Consider the following 26,691-nt stretch of genomic DNA (forward strand, 5'->3'; position numbering starts at 1 on the left):
TTATATACCAGCTAATGACAGAGAGGAGGGGAAAGGTGGAGGAGGGGAGAGGAGAAAGAGGGAGGAGAAAGAGGAGGGGAATTCACCCAGGGGTGGAGTGAGTGGGACACAGAAGAGGAGGAGAAATGAGTGAGATGATATGAAGGGGGTGATTAGGGGAGGAGACAACACAAAAATGGGGGGGGGGGGATTAAGGATGAGAGTGTGGGAGCACTGCACGGAGAGAGAGAGAGGGGGGTCAAAGGAGAGGGGACAGTTTATCTTTCATCCAGATATTTTGGGAACATTGACTCAGTGCTTCATTTAAGGTGGAACCGGCCGTAACCACATCATGACCCGGGGACACATCCCAAAGGCTTTGATTAAAATGTCCCTCAAAGGTTACCTTTAAATGATACATCGGGGCGACTGTGATTTGATACGAGCTCAGAATCGCCGCGTTCATCGCCTGTAACCTGGTAGTTTAACAACTGCTGCGCCGATGCACCAGTATGTAGACATGCACGCTTCTTTCTCTCCCAGTCATTTTGTCTTAAACTAGTCAGCTTTAGTTGCTACTATAAGCTAAATCTATTATGTCGTTTTATGTGTAGTTCCTCTACCTCTCCCTCTTTAAAAATGTAAGTGCCAAGCATAAAAAATCGAGTGATTAAATAATCCGGGCCCTCAGTCTCTGTGCAGTTTGGTGCTGACATGTAAGCAAATCAAGTGCCTATAAGTGCAGCCCCATCGATTCCATCTTGTTCATCAGTTTCCCTGTTATTTATGTCCAAGCAGCTGGCAGTTCTTCTCCTTCTGCACTGGCTTTCATCCAGTCCCCCTTTCTACAGATCAATATCGACTTTGTATTTAGACTGATATAGCCGGGGCTCAATTAAACACTCATCCCATTCCTTCCTTGGCCCTGGCCAAGGAACTCTGTGTCCTCTGCACAGACAGAGCAGCCTGATGAGTTCAGTCAATATGCATTTCTTTCATGATCTTCAAGACACTGATAATAAAAGAGGGATAGAGGGAAGGCGAACCATGATGGAAAGTGGGAAGCAAGCCGGTTAAACATTACACTTAACCTGCCTCTCACACTTTTTATGAGATAACATCATGATGGATGCACAGCATGAGAAGATTAAATACACAAGAGTCCCACACACATAAACACAGGATGCTCTTCATTAACCTGCTAATGGACGTTCCCACAGTGGGTCGAACGCAGACGGTGCACACTTCTCCAGCACAGCCAGGTTAAACAATAGCAGAGTGAAAACCCTGGGAGGAGCAGAGTCGGTAGAGTCATTAACCCCCGTTTCCGCTGCGGAGCTGAGGGGGTCAACTTATATTTTACAGAGAATGTAATTACAAAAGTTACAGCACAGATGGTTTCTCATGCCTGTTGTAAAAAGGACTTACTGCATCTGTATGTGTGTGTGTGGGAATGAGGAAGTAATGAGTGAACCCTGGTTCACCTTGTTTGATGCTATGGTGAACACCGTGGGCCCTAAGCTTTCCCTGTTGAAACCAGGTTAATGCCTGCAGCCTCTGCTGTTAAATTAAGTAAAAACACACTGCTCATTAGCCACAACAACAGAGAACATGACATCCTTTTATTTCCTTTCTAGGTAAGGCCCCACCTTTAACATCGCACGCCCACGGTCAGGGAGCTTAACAGAGAAGAACGGCACATTGGGTACCACAACACGAGATTATTGGGTTAGCGAGGTATGTTGAGCCTGGAGCTAAAGTTTTCATTATGGTGGCTCTCTTTAAACCTGGTAAGATCGCCATGGTAACTCGTGCTAACCTGCTGGAGAAATGACTGTGATAAGTTAAAATAAAGGTATTATAATGTATTTTATATCTGTAATTAATAAACACTACTTGCATGTTATGAAACATATTCCCAAGAACTGCACATACACACGTGTATAGAAGCTGTAAACTGCAGCGAGGTCATGTTTCAATGTCTCATTCCTATGTGAAAACAATACTGGGTTGGAGTCCCATGAAGATATCATTTCTAATATATGAGCCCTCCCATGGGCCCACCAGACTATTTCACTGTCTTATAACATTTGATCAATTGCTTGTATTGTCAAAAATGGCCAATGGCCAAACACTGCAACAGAGAGAACAAAGGAGATTTGGGGCCGCAGGATAATGATATCAAACACTAACAATAGAGAGTGCGCTTTAGCTCGAAACCTCATGAACCCTGCCAGTCCTTTGTTCCGTCAAATGGTCTATTCCAGTCCCCATATGCTCACCTCTCCACATGCTTAATGATCACAGCTTAGCCCCCAGCCACAACACACATGCTCCCAGCTCGCACACGCTCACACAAGTCCCACCCCTTCATGGTATGACAATCTGCCCCTTTAAATGACATTTAATGCATCATCCACGTGAATAAAAAAGGGGGAAACCCATCACCCGCCCCCTATTCTACCAGCTGCCCTCCCACACACACACACACACACACACACACACACACTCTTGTGTATGAATCATATGTTCCAGGTCACAACCGAAGACAACAGCTGTGGCCTGAATAGCATTAATTCTAAATTAGTTTAAAATCCTTTGTCAAATTTCTAAAAAAATCAAAATCTAAAGTCTACAAAGAAGATGGGAAGGCAGGCGTGAACTTGTATGCTGAAAAGGGGGTTTGATTTTTCTGTAAACCATCTTGTATAGTTAAAATGGACTGAAGTAAGAAGGTATTTTATGTTCCATGAAGGATGCACTGGAATAAAGGCTGCTTGAAGAACATTATTTTATTAGTTTTTAAGTCAATGAATACAAGGTGTTTTTGAAAATTTTCTTGGTAAGATTTCTTGAAATACAATGTAATATTTAGGTCCTTAGGAGGGATGACTCATTTTGAGCTTTATATACTATTAGTTAATGTGTGTCCTCTAATTATGACTTATTTTTAGTGTTATGAGATATTTTGACTAGTAATAAGACAATGAATTTGGTAAGATTGTTGCATTATTGCCACCTTGCAAGATTATATCAAAGTAAAGGTGTTGATACAGATAACAGGTTGCAAAAGACCTGAGGAAGGCAGGTTTGTTTTCCTGTCTCCTTCAGTTAGACTGATTTGAGGAAATGGACACCATGCCAGACCTGCATGACCTACAGTGAGAGGAAACAAATCAAAGAAAAAAAAAAAAAAAAACTTCATAATCACACAAATGATTCTATATGAAAACATTACTTTCACTCACAGGTGTGTACACGCTTGTCTACAGGTGGACAGACACGAGTAAACTGGTTGATAATAGGGAGTGTTTTTGTCTGCCAGCCATCTAATCAGTCTGACCCCTCCAGACTGATATAAGCCTAACTAATCCCCCGAGCCTCCTCCGTCCACACAGCACAGTTAGGGGTAAGGTTAATTTGTGAAAATGCTTTGTGTCCCGGGATGTACTGCTAAACCAGTAATGGCAGTATTCAGACATTAGGAAGTTTACCGTTTCTCCAGTTTTGTCAGACATTACTTTTCCATTGTTCAGATGGAGGAATACCAAATTTTACGCATGGATTACACAGAAACGTGTAACTTATCTGTATATAGATTTTTTTAAATGTTGAAAAATTGAAAATTTGATGCATCCAAGATACAACTCTCTCCTCACAATTCAGTGTATCATATAACAATAATAGTGAAGGCTCGTCTGGAATCCAGAGATGAGCTTACTATCACAACCCTGTATCTCCCGTCTGAGCTCAGTCACCATTTATAACTGCAGAGTGGAAAATATTCCTCCCTGCCTGCCTGCCAGCCAACCAGACAAACACACTGGGAGACAGACTGCTCGGAACAGACGATTGTCCATCCTAAGAGAGATAAACAGAGAAATCTGGTTCCAGCCGCCCAGAGACACGAACACAGACGCTGGGTCTGGGTCAATCAAAGACAGGCATTTTACAAGCCGAATGTAACATAAACACATTCAGAGAGACCGTCAACCATTAAAGATCAGCTGCTCTTAATCGTTCCTTCCACCTCCTATTTGGAAGCAGAACGATAAACACCCGCTGACCTTTCATTGTTTTCAACCAAACCCTCAGGCGTATGTTTCCAGATCTAACAAACAGGTTGTCATGAGCTTTAATGACCACGTTCATGCCCCACAGAGGATTCACTGAGAGCTTTCCTTTCGCACCAGAGGACAAACCAGACAGCAACCTCTGGTTCTGAAAGCCAACGTGGAAGTGCCATAAAAAATCGTTCTCTCTACTGCCCGTCAGGGAGCGACTCCTCTGGTTGCAAAGAGAAGTCCTTTAAGAAAATTATCAGATTTGTCAGTATCAATCCAATTAGCTACTACGATGCCTTTTAACACTTTGCTGTAAAGTTCACCTTGAATTATGAAGCTAACTTTGATAACAGCTTCACACACAGAAGCCAGATGCTGTAATTTTGCCACTCTGCCGCTGGTGTGAGTCAGAGTCACTCCTCCACAGTCCAAATATGGTCACTTCCAATCAGCGGTTGCACAAATTGAAGATGGCGACGGCCAAAAAGCCGAACTGTAGTCCACAAACCAATGATGTCATGATGTCTACGTCCACCTCTTATAAACAATCTATAAGACTTTACATTGATGACCCTACAACTGGCCAGGCAGTGGCTCCACTAGTGTGTATTAGGCCTGTTCGATTAATCGATTTTAAATCGTAATCGCGATTAGGACGATGTTAAAAACGTGAAAATCGTAAAATCGATTTTTTTTAGTTAAATTAAAGTTCTGCACTTTATTCATTCATTTTTGTTTAATGGACACACCTTAAGATACGTGTGAAAGTGAGGTTTTTCTCTTAATCCCAAAGGGATTGTTTTTTTTTGTTTACAAGAGGTCTACAAGAAGATACAAAGCCAGATGGCAAAAGTTCATTAATTGTTCTTGATATTAATCCCTTGAGGGATTTTTTGTTTAATAAGAGCAAGGTTTGCACTCAAATCCCAATGGGGAAATTATTTGCAAAATGTTCACTAAAAGACAGCATATTTGAAATCATTTCTTTGCCTTTTGTCATTTCACAAAATAATCGTAATCGAAAATCGGATTTTGAGAGAATAAAATCGGGATTTTATTTTTGGGCAAAATCACCCTAGTGTGTATAAACGGGGGCTCCCCCCCTAAAAGTAAATGACTCGAGTCACCAGGGGAGAAGACCTGTCTTCTTCTAGTCACATTGCATCACTCAAATCATTTCTGTTTTTCCGTTTTTCCGGTGTGACTCTTCTGAAATCTGGCTAAACTACTTTTGAACCAGACACTGGAACAAACCTCCCCTGCTGCCGTCCAGTGTGACTGATTTTTTTTGGCAGCCGGCGCTGTCAGCAGGCCGGCAGCAGGGACCCTTCAGCTCTAGCTGACATTGAAGAAATGACAAACATACTTAAGTTACACAAAGATGGCACCACGCATGGGCGGTCTCCGTGGTTTTCAGTGCAGTGTTGATGTACGCTGTTTTTCTCCCCCCCACAGTGCAATGCATAACATAAATGGAGCAGCTACTTACAGCTGGAAAAATTTAAACAAATTGCACGCAGTGGTGAGCCAGCTCCAGGAACATCTTGGAAAACAAAAAAAAAATTACTCAATCTTTGGAAAAAGCATGTTGCTTTCTGGTTTTGATTGGCAGTATTGGCATTTGCTCTTCACAACTCGGGTATGATGGACTTCTATTGGCTCACATCTACCATCATTTCCTGCATACAAAACGGCAAGGTACACATACTTTTTGTATGCAATAGTGCCGACAGTCGTCCGACAGTTTGTCAGAACTTTACATGATAGATGTGCCTTATTCAGACTGCATTCATCATATCAGCTTCGGTGTCAGAAAACTGGCTCTAGTGGATAATAATGTTATCCAGGCCTGGATGGTGTGTTTCCTATGACTTTCAGGCTAACATAAGAACTCAGAAGCATAAATAAGAAGCCTGTGACTTTCCAAAGCGTTACTTCCTTCCTCCCTGGTAGACAGAAGCAGTTCTGTGTTGACTGCAGAAAACCAAGGAAGAATAAATACATACTGGATATAGAGACAAAGAGGTGAAGCAGGGCAGAATTGATGAAACACAAAGGAATCACATTTGAACTGAAGTGTTGTAGGGTGTGTGCATGTACACTTGACAGTGCTGCCCATATATCAGTGACCAGCAGGGTCTCCAGGGGCGATTAAAGCATCTGCTCCATTCAGCACAGACTGAAGCATGAACCAACGTCAATACTACCCCAGCCCCCACACACACACACTCTTCCTACACCTTTGTATGTGTTTATAGGCTATGCTGTGTGTGTGTATATATATATATATATATATATATATTAAACCTCATGCTTACTTCATCTTCTCATCTCTCCATCTGCCTTAATTTTATTATATTTTATTTGCGATGATGGGGTTAGCCTCAGCTTTACTTTGATATTGTCACAACAGCACAAATAACAGTTTTAACAAAAACACCATATGTGTGCCACAATAAACCACTAGGGGCTGCATGACAGTGATTGCCACTTGAAATCCTAAAAACGGCGTTCGTGGTGTGTTTTGTTTTTTGCAGATACGATTTCTTTAATATTCACAACCAGATATAGTCTAACGTACGTCAAGTTACTCGGTGTTGAACTTTGCAATAGAATTGTGATAAAAGTGGGGAAAAACACACTGAAGCAAAGACAGCTAGTGACCTGAATAAACAACAGAAGCTACAGAAGGCAGGAAGGTCAGAAAGCAGGTGTTTTACTCACCGTGTGTTTGTGCAGCGCCTCGCTGCTGCTGCTGTGGACCACTAACGTCCTCTCCGGTGTCGCGAGGACATTTACAGTACGTTCGACATCCGCCGCCACTTATTGAGCTCGTTGAGTGATTGGTCCGTCAGCGGAGACACGTCATCACGCACTCAGCCGGAGAGTGCGTTGGGTTCTACACCTGGTGGAATTATATCTACTGATTTTAAAGATTTGTGTTGCCTGTAAACACACATATTACTTTTTATGAGTAAAGAAAACGTGTTGTTAGACTAATGTGAGTTTTAAAGGACCAGTGTGTAGCATTTCAGAGGATTAGAGTCATCACCTATCCCCATCCTGCATGTCTTTGGACTGTGGAGGGAAGCCGGAGAACCCAGAGAGTTAACCTCGCTCACACGGGGAGAACATGGAAACTGCACAGAAGGAACCTGACCCAGGAATCGAACCCTGAACCTTCTCGCTGCTACAGTGCTACCCACTACACCACCATGCAGTGTGTAATGTTATTAATGTATAAATAGCCTCACAGGATAATACGCACCAATTCAAATTCAACCTCTAATCCAAATAGGTTAAACTAGAGGACACCTTATGATAACATGACATGCCCAACTTCTCTAAAATTTCAATGGACGTTTGGGGTGAAAGATGCATCCTTAATGAGGGACACACAGTATTCTCTTTCTACACAAGATTGATTGAATGTGACATTTATTTTAATTTTTTTACTTTGCCTTGTAAAATGACCTCATTATTGGAAATGTTTGCCAAAACAAAGAAGCTGCACCATCTTTCACAGCTGTTGAAATCATATATATCAGAGAAATGATTCACTACACCCATCTAGTGGCCCTATACCGTCATTGCATGAAACAAGTGACGCCATAATTCATTATGCTCATTTATTGTAAGTGGTGAAAAAAAACAAAGTACATTTTCGAAAGCGCTGTACTTACGTTAGAATTCGAGGTACTTTTACTTTCCAATTTATGCAGCCCTATACCTCCTCCACACTTCTTTTTAATCCACTACATCTGTCAACATGCTGGAATAAAGTTTTTCAGATAACGGTTCTCGTGTTTTCCCTGTCCTTTATGGATTCTACTGTGCTCATAAAAAGTTGACTTTTTAGAGATACAGGGTTTTCACAGGGTAGCAACCATATGTTTAGAGGAAAAAACCTGGATACAGATAATCCAGGCGGACAGAAACGGTTCAGTAATTTATTTAAAAAGAAGTTTACTGGCATGGAGGACAGGTCCAAGTAACAGAGGATCCTGGGTGAAGAGAAACAGGCCAGGAGCGAACAGGCAGGTGCTGATAATGGCTAAAGTATACAGGTCGCAGAGGTTCAGAGGCAGGACAGCAAAGGCATGAGGCAGCACTGTCATATCCCTAATTTCTTTGAACACTGAATTATTGGACTTCTGCTGAACAACAAAATCAGCATTTTCCCTGTAATTACCCATGTGGTGGAGAACCTAAAAGCACACCATTTTACTCCATGTCATTAATCATGCATGACATTTCCAGCCAGTGGTTTCGGCTGACCTGTGTTTTAAACATGAAGAGAAAAAGCTGAAAAAATAAAAGAAGAATATAAGAAGATGGTGAAATATGTCCTGAACTGTTTTCCGTGGACTGTCTGTACTTACATTTAATTGAAGTTAATTTAAATGGTAATTTTCTTAAACCATACAGTGGCTGACATGCTTGAACAAACATTGAAGAAATAAAAAATGTAATCAACATTTGCCTCAAATGTGCTAAAGTGTTCTCAATGACTGTAATCCGGGGTTTTGCGATCAGTAAAATATTCCAGTGTAATCATGAATTGATGAAGATGTGACAATGGGTGGATTCAGAGTGTTTAATCTGCACATGAACTAACATGAAAAAGTGCTACCCAGACACACAAAACAGATGATACAGACATAACAGATGTGGCTCAAGAGCTACTTTTTGTTACTTGCAGTAATTGCTGCTGTGTGCTGCAAATTAGTTTAAATAAGTACACTAATTAAGGAATAATGAGCCTGTTTATAGCAAGAGGAGTTGAGTGATTCTGTTATCCGTCTTAAAAGAACAGTTTTTTAAAAGCCTAATAAATTAACCATCCAGTAATAATAATAATTATTATTATTTTTATTATTGTATCAATAATAATAGTAATAATACAAGTAATAATAATAATAATAATAATAATTATTGTATCAATAATAATAGTAATAATAATAATTCATCAAACATCTTTGGTCATATGTGTACCGTACATGAAAATACATCACTGATGCTTCCTTCCTATAATTTGAATTTGAATCACACACACTCAACAACCACGTAGCATTCACAATCAACAAAAACACTACAATTACATTTTTTACATGAAGAGGAATAGCTTCAGAGAACAGTGGAGCATTTGTTACAAAGCATTGTGTCCACACAATGAGCAAGACATATTAACGTCACCACGAGGAAAATGTTAACGGTTCTAGGAGACGCACTTTGACCCTGCCTCAGTCCTTTGACCAGTATTCACAGCAACATACCACTTCCTTCAAGGAGTTACAACCACGAGACAAGAATTAAATACATCTACTTAAATACTCAAAAACATCCTCACAACCTCAAGTTATTGCTTTCCTTCCCTTGAGTTGCTATTGCAATTTTAGTGTGATATGAGGACTCAGAATCAACAGAAATCTTGCTTTATTGGGTAAGAATTCGGTAACTAAACTGGTATAATTTCCAATGCAAACGTCCTCTCTTCGTGAGATTGGCCCAACAGCTCTCAACATGGCGACACCTGAGTCGGTGGCTTGTAGCCAAGGATGGTATAAAAAGCTAACAGTGCTATCGGCGCTAACAGTCCAAACAACGTGCTGACAGAGCTAACAGTGCTGACCTGAGGGGGGGCTGGAGGGCAGGCACTACTCTTCCGGCGTTATCGGCTGTATCCGGTATGAGGGCAGTGCTGATGGCAGCAGTGCGCACTTAAAGCCCTCGCGGCAACACAACGCAGACTTACTAAATTATATCTTTACATAGCAAATATAGCTATATTGATGCTCTGAATGGCATATATTGCTCAAACTTGCTTCACTAAGTCAGTTCAAAACTTTGTATGTCACAGCTTGAATAGCAGTTTGGGCCCCAAACTCATGAAAATATGTTGTTACACTTGTAATTTTTGAGGGATCAAACAGAAATATGCTGCACCCCCGCTGCCCCTCGGGGTGCACCCGTCCCTGCCAAGCATCTGACAAACACTGCACACCACATACCAGAGGCCAGGTCATATTGCTTCATATTGCATACCGACTTTTCTTCTGCACTCCGGTTATCGAAGCAATAGAGTAGCATAAAAGATTGATTTCGAGAATACACAAAACAAGTCCGGGCCTGTGGAGAAGAGTTTGTGGTCTGTGGTGACAAATTGATCAAGGGTCATTATCCGGTCGGGAGCAGCTCCACCGCCTCAAACACTTCTGTCGAGAAGTTCAGGCTGATAAAAACATTGTTCTCCATCGCCTCGACGCTGTCTTCCAAGCAGGCACTGTCATGCTTGATGAGGCTGCTTTCAGACGTGGGACTGATGACGATTATGCGTGGGACACTCTGCCTGCCATCAAACCGCCCGCCTCCGAAATTCAGGGAATCGAAAGAGTCACTCTTGTGATGATCTCTGACGCCGCCTTTCTTCTCCCGTGTGTCTGCAATGTCGTCGGTCAGACTCTGGCTGCGCCTCCTCGTCAGAACCAGTAAGGGGAGAGTGGCGATGGTGAGAGAGCTGGAAACCAGTTCGTGGTCACGGGTGCTGGATGAATCACTCAGGGTATTTGGGTGCTGGGGATGTAAAACATAAGTTTCCTTGATAACCCAAAACACATTTAAGCTGAACAGACACACAAAAAATGTTGTGTTCCCCTCACCTTCTCTGCTGCACGAGTCTTGGTCGCCTTCCGCTCTAATTGCTTCTTATAGGACCTGCTACTGGAAGACTGCCGGTACGACGGCATGCTTCTGAGGGAAGCGCCTGACTTTCTTCCTGAATGCTCTATCTCTACATCCCTTAATACCTGCAGGACAGAACAGGATTAATGGAAGCTGAACTGAGTTAGACCAAAAGACAATAATTCAGCATGTGATTTAAAGCTGCAGTCGGCAAGTCTGGCAGATCCAGTTGACTCATATAAATTTGGAATGTTTACAACACTCCCTCCCATCGAGTGCTCGTCAGTGCGCGTGCACCAGATTGTCTGGTGTCTTCTCTCATCAAAAAACGGCATGGAGTACACACTACACAGAGGTAGGCTGGCTAACGTCCTCATAGATAGCAACTGCTAACATCATTTAGCGTATGCTATACGTGTGATATTGTAACATGCGTGAGGGAGGATGTGGGATCTGTGGCGTGTGCACAAACTGTGAACTGCTCTGAGTGGACAGGATGATACGGGCCGGTGGATTTTTTGCAAAACAAACAAGCTCTACGTGCACGTAGAGGCGCACTTTTTTTTTCTAAAACCGGATGATTTATGTTGTTCTATCAGAGCATAGTGTCGGTTTCAGTGAATATGATCAAACAAATGTTGCCGACTGCGACTTTAAGTTCAACCAAAAACTTGAAATTGTGTCAAGAAGCTAATGCTACTGTATTTTGGGATTTAATTCAGCTTTAACTAACAACATGCAGTGAAACACCACTCTGAATGAAACACCCATTTCTTTGAGCCATATATTTTCAGGCAAGCACTTTTCTGGTGACCAAATATAAAAATCTGGAGGAATGGATGTTATAAATATTGGAATAAAATCAGATATTCATTCATAGAGAAGATAGATAACAAGTATGTATTCACTGTTGTTAAAGTCCCCCCAAAGCATTCGACTAAAGCCGAGTTCACACCGGACCGAAAATCGGCGTCTTTGAGAGAGTCGGCGTCCGTGACATTGACATGAGTCTACTTGGTGTGGTCGCTCAAATCGGCCACGTCGGCGTTCATTTCAGCCGACTCAAATGTATAATCCACCATTCGAGTCGGTCATTCTTTTACCATTCTGATTGGTGGAGGCTAGCAGCTTGACTAGCGAATCAGTGAAGCCCGGAAGTGACGATGGTAAACATACCAGATAACCAGTGGAATCGAATAAGAATTCCACTTCCATAAGAATAAGTGCGAGAGCTGACAAGGCCAGTGTCTCCGTATCGACATCATCCAACATTTTAGATTTTTCCGTTCAGAGAGTAATCACAACTACAGTCTACAACCTCACTCTGCTGACAACAGTGACTGGTGAGGACAGCGTGCTCTGTGTTATGGTCTAGAGAGGACCGGCTACTTCCGGTTTTCGTGTTTTTTGGCCCACAATACAGAGTAGCGCCGCCTGTTGTTTTGGAGACATTACATCTCGCGCAAGTGCGGAACGTATGGCGTCGGCTGTAATTCCGTAGGTGTGAATGTCGTTGTTCGAGTCGGCAATATTAAGTAGCCCGACTTCATTTACCGACGCGAGTCGGGCAGTTCTTCCGGTGTGGACTCGCCTTAAAAGTGACATAAGACAAAATACTCAATAGCTTACCATGTTGGGGGAACCTGTAATAATGTGATTCCTCGATGCTGTGGACTGTCTGCTGATGACGGAGTCCCTGAACGAGGACTCACTGATGGACGAGGAGGTGCATTCCTTTCGAGGAGTGGGAGACAGAAACCACAGGCAGGGAAACTTCTCGGCCAGAGTCATCCTAATAAGAACAATAGAAAAAGCGTTCTACTTATATGGTGAAAAGGTTAAAACAGAAACACAATGACCGGGATTGATCTTTTACCTGTATTTGTTGTGTATGATAGCATAGATGAAAGGATTGTAGATGGCAGAGGCCTTTGCTATGACCGCAGGTACGGCCTTGGAGTATGGCGACAAGATGTCGGCGTGACTGAATGAGACGGAACAACAGTTTGAGAAAACGACGCCTCAACCTCACAGTTCCCCTTTTTCTTTCTAGCTTTTGCAACGTAATGGAGGGCCATATTGGATCAGGGATTAACTCAAATGTGCCAGATGGTACCGAGAGCGTGTGTCCGTGTGTCGCTATGGTTACCTTTCCCCCCGTGAATCAGCAGAGAAAAAATGTCAAAGTTACATAACTACACCTCGTCCTGACATGTCCCAGGAGAGACGTGGTTTAGTGAATGTCATGATGGGGTGGATAAGCTGAGGATTTACAAACAACTTCACCGTCTGTCATGTGTCACTCATCCAGCATTACTTGGCCGCCGGCTGACTCAACATTATATAATTACATTGCCTTTTTGGGGAGATTTTTATACAAATTGCCAGCACCACAATCCATACTCTAAGTCCGAATGTAGCATGACCGTCACCTGGAACGTTAGTATTACTGCTATGTGACGATATATCTGCTGAAAGTGGGTTTCCAGCTGTGATTGGCTGTCACTATCTTGGTTTTTGGGTATCGCCATATTGGCTTTGTGCAACCACAACAGTTGCCCCCCTGCTGGCCATTAGAAAGAATGCAAGTTTGCACTATTTTTGCATTGACCTCAATTTTCATCCCTGGAGGTTGCTGCCTCATGATAAGAAATTCTATATCAACTACGATAAAATGGACCAATGCCCACGTTTCTATTAGAAATACTTGCCACATAATCGCCACAACATTTAAGCAAAGAGAAATATTCGGGAAAATGTCCCTTTAAACCTGCAAATACTGAACGTCAGTAACCTTATAATATTATCTCAAAATGTACAAGCAAATCACTGCAGCATAAAAAAATAATAATTCTCATCTATGAAAGATGTCTTACCCGGCCCAGGAAATCAGTGTGACACAGGCGTACGGCGACCAGGAGAGGACATAAACCACGATGACGACAAAAGCTATCTTTGCCAACTTCCACTCACTCCTCAGGGACTTCTGATGGATCAGGGTGGATTTCCTCACCTGAGTCCCCAGACGCTCTACCTCCCTGTAGGTGGAGCAGGATGGAGGGGGGACAGTTAAAAGAGAGGGAAAACTCAATTCAGGTTATTTTTGTCACACATGACAATAAAGCTAATATTAAACCAAATCTGCCCAATAAAGAAATGAGTTAAGGTTAATATTCACTTGTTAGACACTACCTACCAAAATATGTACCAAATACAAATGTACCTCGAGTTGCATAGTATATTACCAAATTTGTTTTTTAATATACAATAAGCAATACATAAAAGCAGTTTTCACACAAAGCGCATGAAACAAAACAAAACAAATAAATAAATAAGAGAAAGCACTATTTAACAGTGGAAGTTTTGGATTTCTGACAGTTAACAAAACTCATATACAATACATTATGTGTATCCCCACCTACTCAAGCAAAAATGTCTCTCTGATGCAGTTACAGTACCTGCCAGTCTTCCGTATAGCCAGAAACATAAAGAGATAGCAGTAAAAGATGATTCCCAGTGGAATGAAGAAAACAAAACAGCACAGCATCATGGTGTAGCTCCTATTGGCCAACGTGTACGTGACATAATCCCACGTACAAGACGTCATCAGGCCCTCCGGGATGTAGGAGCCTAAAGGGGTCAAGTAGAAATCACTGGAAGTAAGATATCAAGAGACGTTGTTGTACTGTGCAGCAGTAGATTAACATCACAAAGAAACTGACTGCAGGTGGATCGGTTACACTAATCCCTACATCAGCTTTTTTTTTACAGCACGGGTCAGTTTGCCTGTGTTTGTTTTTGAGGAGGACAAGAAAGGACTTCTAGGTAGAAAACCAAACTCACTCCAGCCAATGAGAGGAGCCAGACTCCAAGCCAGGGAGTACAGCCAGACCACGAGGATGGCCAGGGCCGTCCGCCGCTTGGAGCCCCAGTGAATGGCCTGCAGGGGCTTGGTGATAACCAGGTAGCGGTCAATAGCGATAACCAGTAGGTTTATCATGGAGGCGATGCCAAACAAGGCCCCACAGAAGGCGTACATCTTACAGCCTGCAGGGAAGGAACACACGCACATGCTGTACAAGAGCAGTATATACTTTTTTGTTTCCTTTTTATAGGATGAAGGACAGATATTAGCTCTATTGGAAAACAAAGAGGAGCGTTACCCATCTCTCCAAAGATCCATTCCTTGTAGAGACAGTTGATGAAGAAGATGGGGGACTGTGTGAAAGCCATGAGGAAATCACTGATCGCCAGGTTCATGATGAAGTAGTTGGGCAGGTTACGGAGTTTCTTGTTACTACACACACACACACACACACACACACACACACACACAGAAGGAATGGTTTGTGTTATCATGAACAAAATACAGCTTTTGTTTGTTTATAGCAGCATGAAATTATACTACACATTGTTATTTTTAGCAGTAATATATTGACATTTAATGAATGAGGGGGAGGGGAGGAATCAGTTGGCATGTTATATAATAGTGTAATAATGGTTCCTCTGAGCGACTGAATGACTCAACAGCAATAAATAATGATACAATGTAAAAAAGAAGTTTATTTTGAGACGTGTTTCCTTTTGAAGGGAAAGGAAGGTAAAGGGTCATACGTGTTTAGTGATGCATGTATCTTTCAGTATCTTGTTTGGATGTTTAATTCGATGAACAGAGTGTCGTTTAATCAGCAGCATGAATCAAAACATTCTTTGCTGAACTGGTCAACTCTGGGTGAACCGGCTTGATTAAGCACCGTATTGATCTGCTGTCTGCCTCCACGGATCTCCATCGATTCAACTCTGTTTCTCCATCCCCCACATTTAAAGTGGCTGGTCTCTGATCGCACAGCAACAGGTGAGGTCGTCCTGTGAATACATTTGTGGCCGTATGAATGCATTTTTTGACTGCTGGTGAATCTACATGTTGACGTGACCAAATGTCTGCACATGCATGTTGTAACAGCGCTCACTTCATTCCTGGAAAATCATGATATCGGGTGACATATCACTTGAGGGACAATTATCTCCCTATCCCTCTTGCTGTGTGTGTGTGTGCGTGTGTGTGTGTGTGCGTGCGTGTGTGCGTGTGTGTGTGTGTGAATTAATTTTCTTGGAACCAATAACAGCATGTGCATTTCTGATTCAGTAAACACAAATTATCACCACAACACAATGGAGAACCCATCTAATCTATCTACGCTAATGGATGGATGGAATATAAAAGCTTTTGACAATCCCGAGAAAACACACACACACACACACACACACACACACACACACACACACACACACACACACACACACACACACACACACACACACACACACACACACACTTTCTATCTCTGACCCAGTTTCTGTGAATCTGTTAATGTTTGTAGCAGAATAAGAGGTCAGTGTTTGACCAAATTACACAACAAATAACACACACACGTTATCCCGCTTGACTTCTCTGAAAAAGTTTCCAATTGATTTTCAGTGATCTGGCAGAACTGTGTGAATTTGACCTGCATTGTAAATTTGATTTATGACAGTAACAAAAAAAAAAAAAAACATTTCACCAAATTTAAAACGAAAGCAGGTATAGACCAACTGATGTAAAGGCACATTTTTACACTGCATACAAATAAGTAAAAGCCTCGGTTATGATCTTATATCCCTCTCCTTGCATCTGCTATGTACACACGTTTGCACCAAAGATGCTGAGGAGTTTCTATTCAAGATGAATTTCACAATATTCCTCAGGGACACAGGACAAATTTACTCCAGTGATTAAATCATCATTCTAACAAGATGATATTTCAGCCAGGACTATAAAATGCAAAGATTATATCACTGGTAATCATCCTACTGGTCCTCTGAGTAGAAATACTGCAAAAAAAAACTTTGATGAGAGGCTTTTGCCTCCTAAATCAGAAATCCAAACACATTTCTAACAATCAGAGCGCACAAAAAGAATGGAGACCCCCCTCCAGCTTACACATCCACACAACTCAATCCTTCTGTCTGTCTCTCCATCTGTCAAGCTGTGAGACCGTAACATCAGAGTGATTATGACGTCCCCTCGGGGCTCTGATCAAACGAGAGACCCGCATTTAAAATGGGAAAGACTCCACTGACGAGAACGGAGGAAAAAGCAAACCACTCGCACAGAACCCACCTATAGAAGGCAAACATAACCAGCGCGTTGCCGGTGATGCCCAGCGTCCCGATGACGAAGACGAACAAGGCGACGATGTAGTGAGCATGGTCAGGCACATCCACCTTGTTGAAGAACCTGCTCTGGGTGTGTGCTTTCTCTGGATCCATGCTCTCAGTGGACCACATGGTTCAAACACCTCATCAGGACTGCCGGCCTGGCTGGATGCAGCGGGCTCACCAGTGGGTAGTCTTTGCTTGGCTTGTGTCTTGCCTCCATAGTAGTGTCATTTGTACAAGTGCAGGGGAGATGCACAGTGTCTTCTTTAGACGATGCTACATGAGGGTCTAGATTTAGGGTCTAGAACTCCATGTTCTTCCCATCACAACCCATCCGTGCAGTACAATGTTCTTAATATGAAGGAGCAGATGATCCCCTTTTGGTGAAGTTGTGAACGTAAAACCTAGAAGAATGAAAAAGGGTGAGCTGATGTTTTAAAAAGCCAAAAATTGTGACTTATTTTATTCCGAAAATATCTCCAACAAAAATAGTTCCTCTTTTACATCTTTGTCCAGCAGTTTTAGATGCGAGTCGACGTCCACGGCCTTTAGTTATCCCCAAATGTACGAAACGTCGAAGCGACATCCATTCTGCGATTCCTGCAGCTCAACAACTTGTCTTCCACCTCGTTTCCTGTTGGATACGTGGGTTATTGAGCTGACAATATACATCCGATATGTCAAATCCTCCACCTGTTGCACTTTGTCAGCGTCCATCCACACCTGCAGCCTCTTCACCTGTCACACCAGCTGTTTGAATCGGTGGCCTGTCTCTGATTATCTCGGCTCCTAACCTCTCAACTCTCTCAGTGTGTCTCTCTCTCGCCGTCCCATGTTGCTTTGTGTTGCTCTCTCAGCCTTGCCAGCTTGTCATACTCTCTCTTTGCCTCAAACACTCTGCCTCTCTCTCTCTCTCTCTCTCTCTCTCTCTCTCTCTCTCTCTCTCTCCCACCCATCATGTAATATGGGCCAGCCCTGAGCTCTAACCCTTAACTACGAGATCCTTACATAACAGACATCATGTTCACCAACACCACCAGCATTAACAGCCATTCCGGCTCAGACTTCTTTAACGAGACATGCACACGATGATGCGTTCACGTCACCCTTCACGTCGATGGAGTCCTGCTGCTCTGCAGTTCATTACAGCCAGTCAATTAACACGCTGACCGGTCTGCAGAGCCTCTCTCTCTCTCTCTGCACAGCGCACTCATGCATGTGCTCCTGCTCCGCTGCGACATCATTGTGCTTACAGTCACCAACACGCACGGACTTTTTAAGATCACTCACGGAATCAAACTAATTGGACTTCCCACTCGCAATGAATACCGCTGATTCACCACAGCTGGGACTCACAATGGCCCAGAACACACACAGACACACACACACACACACACACACACACACACACACACACACACACACACACACACACACAATCAAAATATTGCAGTGCAGTCATTTTTTAAATGAGTACTACATGCAAAGGCTTTATAGAAATCTTTCAATAGGATACCAGTTTAATAATAAGATAATCAGTCATTTCTGAGACTGGTTAAATCACTATGTATCATATTGTGTTCTTAGCAAAACAATTAATTTATAGTAAATTAGGAAAATCTATATTACTTGGCTTAGCAATGCACAGTGTGAAGCTGCAATTGTGCATGTAGTACAATACAAAGAAATCTATCAATAGTGGTGCGTTGTCATCAGGATCCATTTCCCAAGAGCCAAAATGGGGGCGTTTCTGAATGATTTTCCTCCGACTGCCGAAAGGAAGGATGCCTCTTCTGCTGGTCATTGCTTTTTATGGTGCTGGACATGTTGTACAGGAGATGAGGGGAGTAGAGGGAGGTGAAGAATGCAGAGCTTAGACAAAGATGTCAACTAAGCCCCTACAGCAAGGGATAGCTTTAATCTGTGCACTGTGCATGCATGTGGACCAGTGTTTGATCTGCCTGGAATAAGAACTTTATGTGATACGTGTGTGTGTGTGTGTGTGTGTGTGTGTGTTTGTCCACATATGCATACATCTGTACATGTACATGTGCACTATATCCCACTGTACACAGAGGCAGATGTTTTCAGGGATTACTGTTGTAGGAGTCTGCAGGCCCTGATGACCTAATCACAGTTGTTGTGTTTTTAATTTTATGTCAGCACAGCAGGGAAATATAGTATATAACATCTAATGCTTAAGAGGAAGATTTCCCATGTATGACCATAGTCATCTGCAAGCATTTATTTCTGGTAAAAAAAAGACACATTTTGTTCATAATGTTAACAAATGAAATTTGGAGATTCTTAGTTTTTTAATTTAAAAACAAAAACATTTTAATGAGGGAGGTAGCCTTTAGGTGGCATAAATTAGGTCAAATTTGCAACAAATTTGATGCTGTCTGACTGTGACTGCAAGGCCACTTGTCATGTTAACACAGTGTGTGCAACAAGCATGAGTTAAAGGGGGATTAGAGGAAGATGAAAGAGGCAAGTCATCCTTTTAACCAACTCTTGCACAAGAGTCCAAATAGGAAAGTATACTTTTTTTTACCAAAGTTTACCAAAGTGTCGGTTTATAAGTCGATGTTTCTCATCTTCACATATAGCTTCTCCTTCTGTTTCACTCCAGATCATCCTGATGAATGACCTTGTCTTAATGGAAAAAACACATCTGTGGTGTTTGATTCACAGAGCGTGACCTTAACAAATAAGGTCAGTTCATATTGAACCAACCGGTTGTGCTGCTGTTTAAGTCCTGGGTTTGAATCCTTTGTTATTGCTCGCTTTTGGCCCACAGTGGAAAATATACTAATTATTATTGAGTGGTGCTGGCCCTGTGACCAGGACACTGCCCTCAGGCATGTTTGAGATCAATATTTCTCTACATAGAGGCAGATAGTTCATGAATAGCGTACAGAGCGCCAGTATGTTTGTCAGGATTCATGTTCCACATACACTACTCCCAAAAAGCTGAAATTTCAGGATGAACCTAAAATGCACCTTTACAGGTGAACTTAATTTGACCTTCTCTAAACTTTTGATTGCACATGACCAACTGTTCAATGTTTCAGGACTTTTTTCACAACTTGCTGTTCTCTCTCACGGAGCTGAGCGGCAAAATTCACAACAGATGTTTGATCCTTGAAGTGACCAATCAATGTCCTGGTTCAATTAGAATTGGCATTTAAACAGTCCTCTTCATCATGCTGTTCACATTTTGACATTATGAGACCAAGACGACACCAAACAAGTGGTCAACAGCACCGCGCCATTGTGAGGCTTCAAACAGGAGCTGCGTTTCAATAACAGTTTGAGTCGCCCTCGCTCACTTGCCCTCAGCCCTTGCCCTCGGGGGAATCCCCGCCGCCATCTTAAGGGCTGTTCCATTTCCCTGAACAGCTGAAGTGAACTCCGTGAGATCGACCCTTGAGGGCTGAGTGATCGAGTGAACAACGATGGCCACTTCAGAGCTGTATATCACCCACAATGCATTGCAGTGGTGCACGGAAAATATGTCCATGCGGTGGCGATAATGAACCTCAAACACCATTGTCTGCTGTCTATTCACCACCAAGGAAGAAGAAGAAAGAAGAAAGTAGAAAATGAATTAAATTTAATTCATTTTCTTAAATTGTGCAATTAGACTGTCTGTTGCAGAGTTATGGCAGAGCCCACCGTTTACAAGTGTATATACTAGTATAAGCCGACGTATTGCCATCAAGCGCAGAATACGTCTTCGTCTCAATGAAATGAGTCTCCGCATATTTTGTGTAATTTGGAATAGGCAGTATAGCGCTACTCCAACAACGTGTGGTTGATCCATGATTGTCTGGGCTGTTAGTGAACGAGGGCAGGTGTGTTCCATTTACCTCTTTCACTCCCCCTCCGCCCACTTTCCCTCCGCCCTCCAAGGGGCCTCCGTGTGACGTCATAGCAAGGGCTGAGGGCAAGTGAGCGAGGGCGACTCAAACTGTTATTGAAATGCAGCCGGGATGTTGTCAGAGGGAGGAGGCCACTGAGCTTAGAGTCACAGAGTGACATCAGCAGGTTGCAGCAGAGACACAGAGAGACTGGAAGAGTTCCAGAAAGACAGAGAAGTGGACGTCCTTTGGTCACATGACAAGTTATTGAGACATGTTTTGTTGTGGTATACCCACCACTGTTGCTGGCTTTTGCTTCAATAAATAGTTTGAGATGAGGAAATCACCATTGCAAGCTTCTACTTAAATGCCCTACATTCATGATATGATATCACTGTAGCGGGAACTCTTTACATTTCCATAAATTTCACCCGAAAGCCAAATACCCCTAACTTTTTTGTGAGTAGTGTATATTGACTGCCTGTATTCTACTTATATGTGTCTAGCTGTATCTAGCATGGGAGAAATGTTCTGTGATAATGTTGTTTATCACTTGCTTATTCAGTTTCCAGCGCTTCTCTTCTGTTATCTGCCATGTTGGAGCGAAGGTCTGAGCTACGTCTCGGTGTGCTGGTCAGCCAACAGACGCAGGCGAGCAGGGATTTGATCTAGAACGCGGTGGGAAGCGCCTGATGGGTCAGTTTTAGAGATAAATTATTCAAATGGATCCTCACTGTGACTGAGAGAAGCTCTTATCTTCTCAGCACCACAGAGATTATTCGTGGAGACCCCGTCTTCGCAGCACGGATGTAGATGGGAGGTGCACGTGGCTTACAAAGATAAAGTTTTAAAGTTGAGAAAAGGCCATTGACAAAAAAGGAATTGGTTGCATGGGAGAGACTGAACAAGAGACGAAACTAGATGATAGATAAAACACTTTAAATACGGTGAAAGGAGAAAGGCTAACGAATAGCGAATGGGAGCAGAAACGAGCTTTGTCTATAAGTGATACTTCCTCGGACTATAAGGTTCTGTAGGATTCGTTTCTATTACTATAAACAAAAACACTTTGTAAAAGTAGACCTTGTACCTGCTGTGCAGATATTAGAAGGTGCAGCAGCATGCGGAGCAGAGAAATAGGAGTCAACAGGAAATTATGGATATAGTATTAGAGCTTTAAATCTCACATGTAATGCATGCCCTAAGCCTCTTTAGTAACCGCCTGGGTTTTTCTGTTCGCCACCATACTGGGGAATCTAGGTCATAGATCAAACACTGGAAAAAGCAATTCATAACCATAACACGCTCTTCGATAAGTGGAATGAATTCCAGTCAATAACAAATAACCACAGTAGGACTCTGTCGATCAATCCATCCCTTTCTCCCGTTGCCTCTGCTATTCCTTTTCTGTCTGAAATTAAGGAATGCAATTAATCTGAGGTATTTTTCTTTATTATGAGCAGTGATGGATTAACTTGATCATCAGAGATACATAAATACAACACAATATTTTATGAAAGGATTTTAAGTCTGGTCGTAAAAAAAATCAAGCTTAATAAGAAATTGTGACAGTTATAATATTAAATATCTTAAAGGGACTCACGAGAACGATGGAATAAAAACCTTACTGTTGCTGCATAAAAGCTATGGAAAGACTGCATGACGCATTATAGACTTAGATACATTCATAATTCAATGGCCCCGGCGAGTGAATGCCTATTCTTAAGAGGGACAGAGCTGATTCTATCTGCAGTGTGAGGTGAACCACACGGACCACAGTTCCATCTTTAGAGCTGGAGCTGGAAAAATCATTTGACATATCTGCAAAATGCACGATGCAAAAGCAAAAATAATTGGGCCATTGTCAGGGCTCGACAGATTGCGAGGAACATTTTCCTTTTCCGCATGAATTCACCACAGCATCTGTAACACCAGAAAACACATCGAGATGAGAAGCAGGGAGTTTTCTTCAGCCATTCCTGCACCCGTAGCCAGACTCAGATCTCCTGGTTTCCCTGAGAAAGACAATGACGAGTCATGACAACAGTTTCCACCATTGGTTTGATGTTTGTCTCCCTGCTCTACTTGCCTCTGGTCAGAGCGGTGGACTTCACATTAACCCAGAAGACGGTGCTCTGCTGAGCTACTGTGGCCCTGAAAAACCACACACACAGAGAGCAGATGTTTGAAGCAGCGTTGGGTTTTTGGGACTGTAAAAACGAAAAAAAAAAAAAAATTAAAAAATTGCTTTACATGAAGAAGACAGGGCTTGTAGAGTTGGGGGGTATCCAGCTGTACACAGTGGTGTTGCCCTTCAGGTTGGTGTTGGAATGAGTAATGGCACCATTTGGATTCCCTGCACACTGCGGACAAATACATCAAATTCACATGATTCTGACCCGAGAAGGTAAAACTATGTTTTTCTCCCAGACTGGATTTAGTAGTGAAATCTGTCATATTTTCTGTTTGCTTCGGGAGTTTAGGTCCTCACCTGAAGAAACCTGGTGTCTGGAGGAGGGATCCGCCAGCTCCCCAGAGCATTAGAGCGTCCGTCTGTCCGAGCCTCCAGGAGCACGCCTCGGTATTCTGGTCCAGCGATGGTCACTGCAGGAGGCAATACAGCAGGTAGTATGTGAAATGAAGTCTTTACAGCCTTTCATCTCAATCACAGATGAAAAACATGTACATGTTTATGATGAGGCATCGCGGTTAGTTAACACCATTTGCAGACCAGTTATGGTGTCAACAAAAGAATAATATTCTCCATTGTTTTTTTGACATCTGAAGACATGGGCGTAAAAGTGTGAGTGTGTGTGTGTGTGTGTGTTTCCTTCCTCAGAACATTTTAACTGCGTAGATGTAATTTCCTGTATTCTGATGCATTTTAACTCATTGTTTGACACTTTATTCTGGCTATAGCATGAGAAAGAAACATTGGTCCATTTTGTAAAGTGGTCACATATTATATTATATTAACTACAACACATGATGTTACGACTTCACACGACTTTATTTATCAGGACAAGGAACTCAGCTGGTGAAATGAACTGATTCCCAACTGAAAGTGAAACTAAAAGCAGGCAGATATGTAAACGTTTCAAAGTCATGATTTTAAAAAGTGAGTGGGACTTTAACAGAAAACCAACGTGAACACATGAGTGTGAGGTTGTTCATTCAGGTAGAAACAACATCATTGAATGTTGCTCACATAAAATATATTAACGGTTTGTTAAAACACGTCAACTGTAAAAACATAAACATAAACATGGTAAAGTAAAAATCCCATATTACCTTTAAAATGCGAGAACAATTCTCCTTGCATGTGTGGCAGCTTCCTTTCTACTCATTTATTCATCATTTGTCATTGAGATTGCACAAAGTATTTACCTGTGACGGCCTCGCCTGGCTGAAACACCCTGGTGTTGGTGAGGACGACGTAGGGTGCCGGGGAAGGCTGAGGCAGCACCCCAGGGTGACGCGGCATCATGTCGTCGCAGGCAACCATGGGAGCACCAGTGGGATAGCCACGAACACAACAGAGCATCTGCAGCAGAATGAAAGCAGGCAGCAACAGCTCCATCAGGCTGAATTCAAAGCTGCCACATCCGACGAGCAGAGCAGCAGTAAGTGATGATGAAATCAACGTGAGACGGAACAGGCGGTTTGCTTGAGTCGCACAAGCGTCACATTTAACCGTGAACCGTGAAATGTGCCTTTAACATGGACGCTCTCATGATTTCTTGAAACAAAGCACACATTTTCCTCCGAAGAAAAAAAAAAGTTTATTTCTTGCTAAGAAAATGCTTTCTATGAATGGTTATTAATGCATCAGTTATTATCTGATGATATAAAATACTAACAGTTATTTTAAAAGGAGAACATTTAACAGAATGTTTACATTACCATTTACTTCAATGACATATCTGAATCTTGTATGTATGCCCAGTAACTGATTGTCCCTATTGATTGTATAATCATTTAACCATAAATAACTTAAATTACTACTTAACTTAAATGATTAGTTTACACACAATTTAGATACAGTGCAGGAGCCTCATCTGCAGACAGACTTTTTCTAACCAAATTGTTTTTGGATCAACTTGAAATCTTTAAATTAAATGTCTATCCAATGTAAGTCCAATGTCTCTCTGACTTTCGATGAATGTTCGGTGCCAACTGAGCCTTTTAACACCACAATCCTACATATAAAGCATTTTTATGAAATCTGAAATCCCCTGTAAAATAAAATAAAAGTCACACAGTAATACAAATGCATTTTCTCAGGGTCATCATCATGTGATAGTGAGATAAACTGCCTTTACTCATGCTGTATATCTATTCTTTTGTCATAATAATGCAGTGTCTGATTCAATACAAAAAAAAATCCCCTTTTCTAAATTTGTGCACATGTGTAATCTTTGGGCTTAAAGGATTAGTCTCTCATTTGTCGGACACTCTGAGTGTTCTCAAAACTTTCTAATCTTTTGTATTTTTGAAAAACCAAACAACAACAACTTCTGATTTGTTACGATGGGATCACACGGGACTCGGCTCCAGACACAAGAACGAGAAAGGGTAAGAGTTTACGTGCAGTGGTTCGGTACATTGGAGGTCAGTCAGCGAGGCAAACGAGGCCGGGAAAACAATCTGATTCCAAAGAAAAAAGCTGGCAAGGATTAAAACATTTGGTGATAGGAGGAAGCGTGCTGGAATGCCAACACGGGGGTCCTCAGACAGGCAGGCATTAATTAAACACAGGTGGATCACATCAGGTCAGACAGGAGCAAACTAGTGGAACAAACACACAAAGGCAAGGAGGGGAATATCTGGAACGAGAGGAGAGGTAACAACATAAAACAGGAAGCACAAAGACTGTCTTGTGATGGAGTGTGTTGGGATCATATCACAGGATTGACGGTCTGTCTCTCAGTCCAACGGTTCACACTTCCTGTCTGGTGTCTGTAGAATATATGTGTTATTTATATGACGTATAAAAGAACAACTGGTGTGACCTGACACTGTGAGGAAGAAGCAAACTGTGCTTTTAATAGAAACACGGCCTGGCAGCATGACATGTCCTCTCCGGCTTTCACTGGCTGTTTAAATTTACATTTCCCCGAGAGGATGGACTGTACTCTTTTATCATTTATCAAGGGATATATGATTTAAATGTTTCTTTTCAAGGCGCATTATGACTCATAAGTAAGACTGTTAGGAGCAGAGTGTGATATTCTAGTCTGATAATGTTTTGTTCCAGCTGATTGCTGAATCATTGATGGGGCACGAGCTAAGTAATTCATTTCCAATGCTCTGTCGTCGTACAAATGTTCTGGATTCTCTCTCTCTCACACACACACACACACACACACACACACACACACACACACACACACACACACACACACACACACACACACACACACACACACACACCTCTATTTGGCAGGACTTAATTGTGTCCTCGCCTGTTCCTCTGTGTAGTACAAATGAGAAATAGACATCCAACAGGTCATCACCTCGTTTTGTAAGACAGTTCCTTATGTGAGCAAAGACAGAAATGTGCACCAAGACAAAGGTCAAGTGGCATCTCCTGTTATTTCCACCTCCCACGTTGGCTTCATAACAGGAACGAGAGCCGGCAGAAGTTTTTCGGTTTATTCCTTCATTGCACTCACGCAGAACGTTTGCTTTTGCTTGCAATGATGAGGCTCTCATTTTCACTTTTTGAATCATTTACTCGCTCCAAAAGCTTGTGCTCTTACAAGAGTTGGTGTGTTTAATTAAAGGGCTGGAGGGTCAACCCTTTAAATATGGTATTAGTAGCTGTAAGAAGCAGGATGAGGTTAAAGTGTTATCAACTCAAATATAATGTCAAATCTAGTAATCTTGCTTGGGATTGAAAGGAC

General features: G+C 42.2%; 2 protein-coding genes across 2 annotated transcripts; both read right to left on the minus strand.

Moving 5' to 3' along the window:
* Positions 1–9,794: 9,794 nt before the first annotated feature.
* On the minus strand, positions 9,795–17,802 carry opn4xb (opsin 4xb). Its single transcript, XM_084024583.1, has 9 exons — positions 16,885–17,802; positions 14,888–15,021; positions 14,568–14,771; positions 14,183–14,354; positions 13,601–13,762; positions 12,601–12,708; positions 12,354–12,516; positions 10,703–10,849; positions 9,795–10,616 (listed from the first exon to the last, which is right to left on the minus strand). Exons 1-9 carry the CDS (start codon positions 17,049–17,051, stop codon positions 10,221–10,223), a joined length of 1,653 nt encoding a protein of 550 aa, XP_083880709.1. The 5' UTR covers positions 17,052–17,802; the 3' UTR covers positions 9,795–10,220.
* A 4,495-nt stretch (positions 17,803–22,297) lies between these two features.
* On the minus strand, positions 22,298–24,492 carry LOC311023097 (putative defense protein Hdd11). The gene is made up of 5 exons (XM_084024764.1): positions 24,173–24,492; positions 23,277–23,389; positions 23,039–23,148; positions 22,875–22,939; positions 22,298–22,800 (listed from the first exon to the last, which is right to left on the minus strand). The coding sequence occupies exons 1-5, from the start codon at positions 24,363–24,365 to the stop codon at positions 22,697–22,699; spliced, it is 585 nt and encodes a 194-aa protein (XP_083880890.1). The 5' UTR covers positions 24,366–24,492; the 3' UTR covers positions 22,298–22,696.
* Between the last annotated feature and the right edge of the window lie 2,199 nt (positions 24,493–26,691).

This window comes from Eutrigla gurnardus (assembly GCF_963514095.1).
Source record: "Eutrigla gurnardus genome assembly, chromosome: 13".
NCBI lineage: Eukaryota > Metazoa > Chordata > Actinopteri > Perciformes > Triglidae > Eutrigla > Eutrigla gurnardus.

Coding starts and splice junctions, on each gene's coding strand:
- opn4xb (XM_084024583.1), bottom strand. CDS start 17,051: ATGTGGTCCACTGAGAGCATGGATCCAGAGAAAGCACACACCCAGAGC. Junction 14,355..14,567: donor GGCTCCTCTCATTGGCTGGA/GTGAGTTTGGTT, acceptor TGACCCCTTTAG/GCTCCTACATCCCGGAGGGC. Junction 10,617..10,702: donor AGACTCGTGCAGCAGAGAAG/GTGAGGGGAACA, acceptor TTACATCCCCAG/CACCCAAATACCCTGAGTGA.
- LOC311023097 (XM_084024764.1), bottom strand. CDS start 24,365: ATGGAGCTGTTGCTGCCTGCTTTCATTCTGCTGCAGATGCTCTGTTGT. Junction 23,149..23,276: donor CAGACACCAGGTTTCTTCAG/GTGAGGACCTAA, acceptor ATTTGTCCGCAG/TGTGCAGGGAATCCAAATGG. Junction 22,801..22,874: donor GTCCACCGCTCTGACCAGAG/GCAAGTAGAGCA, acceptor TGTCTTTCTCAG/GGAAACCAGGAGATCTGAGT.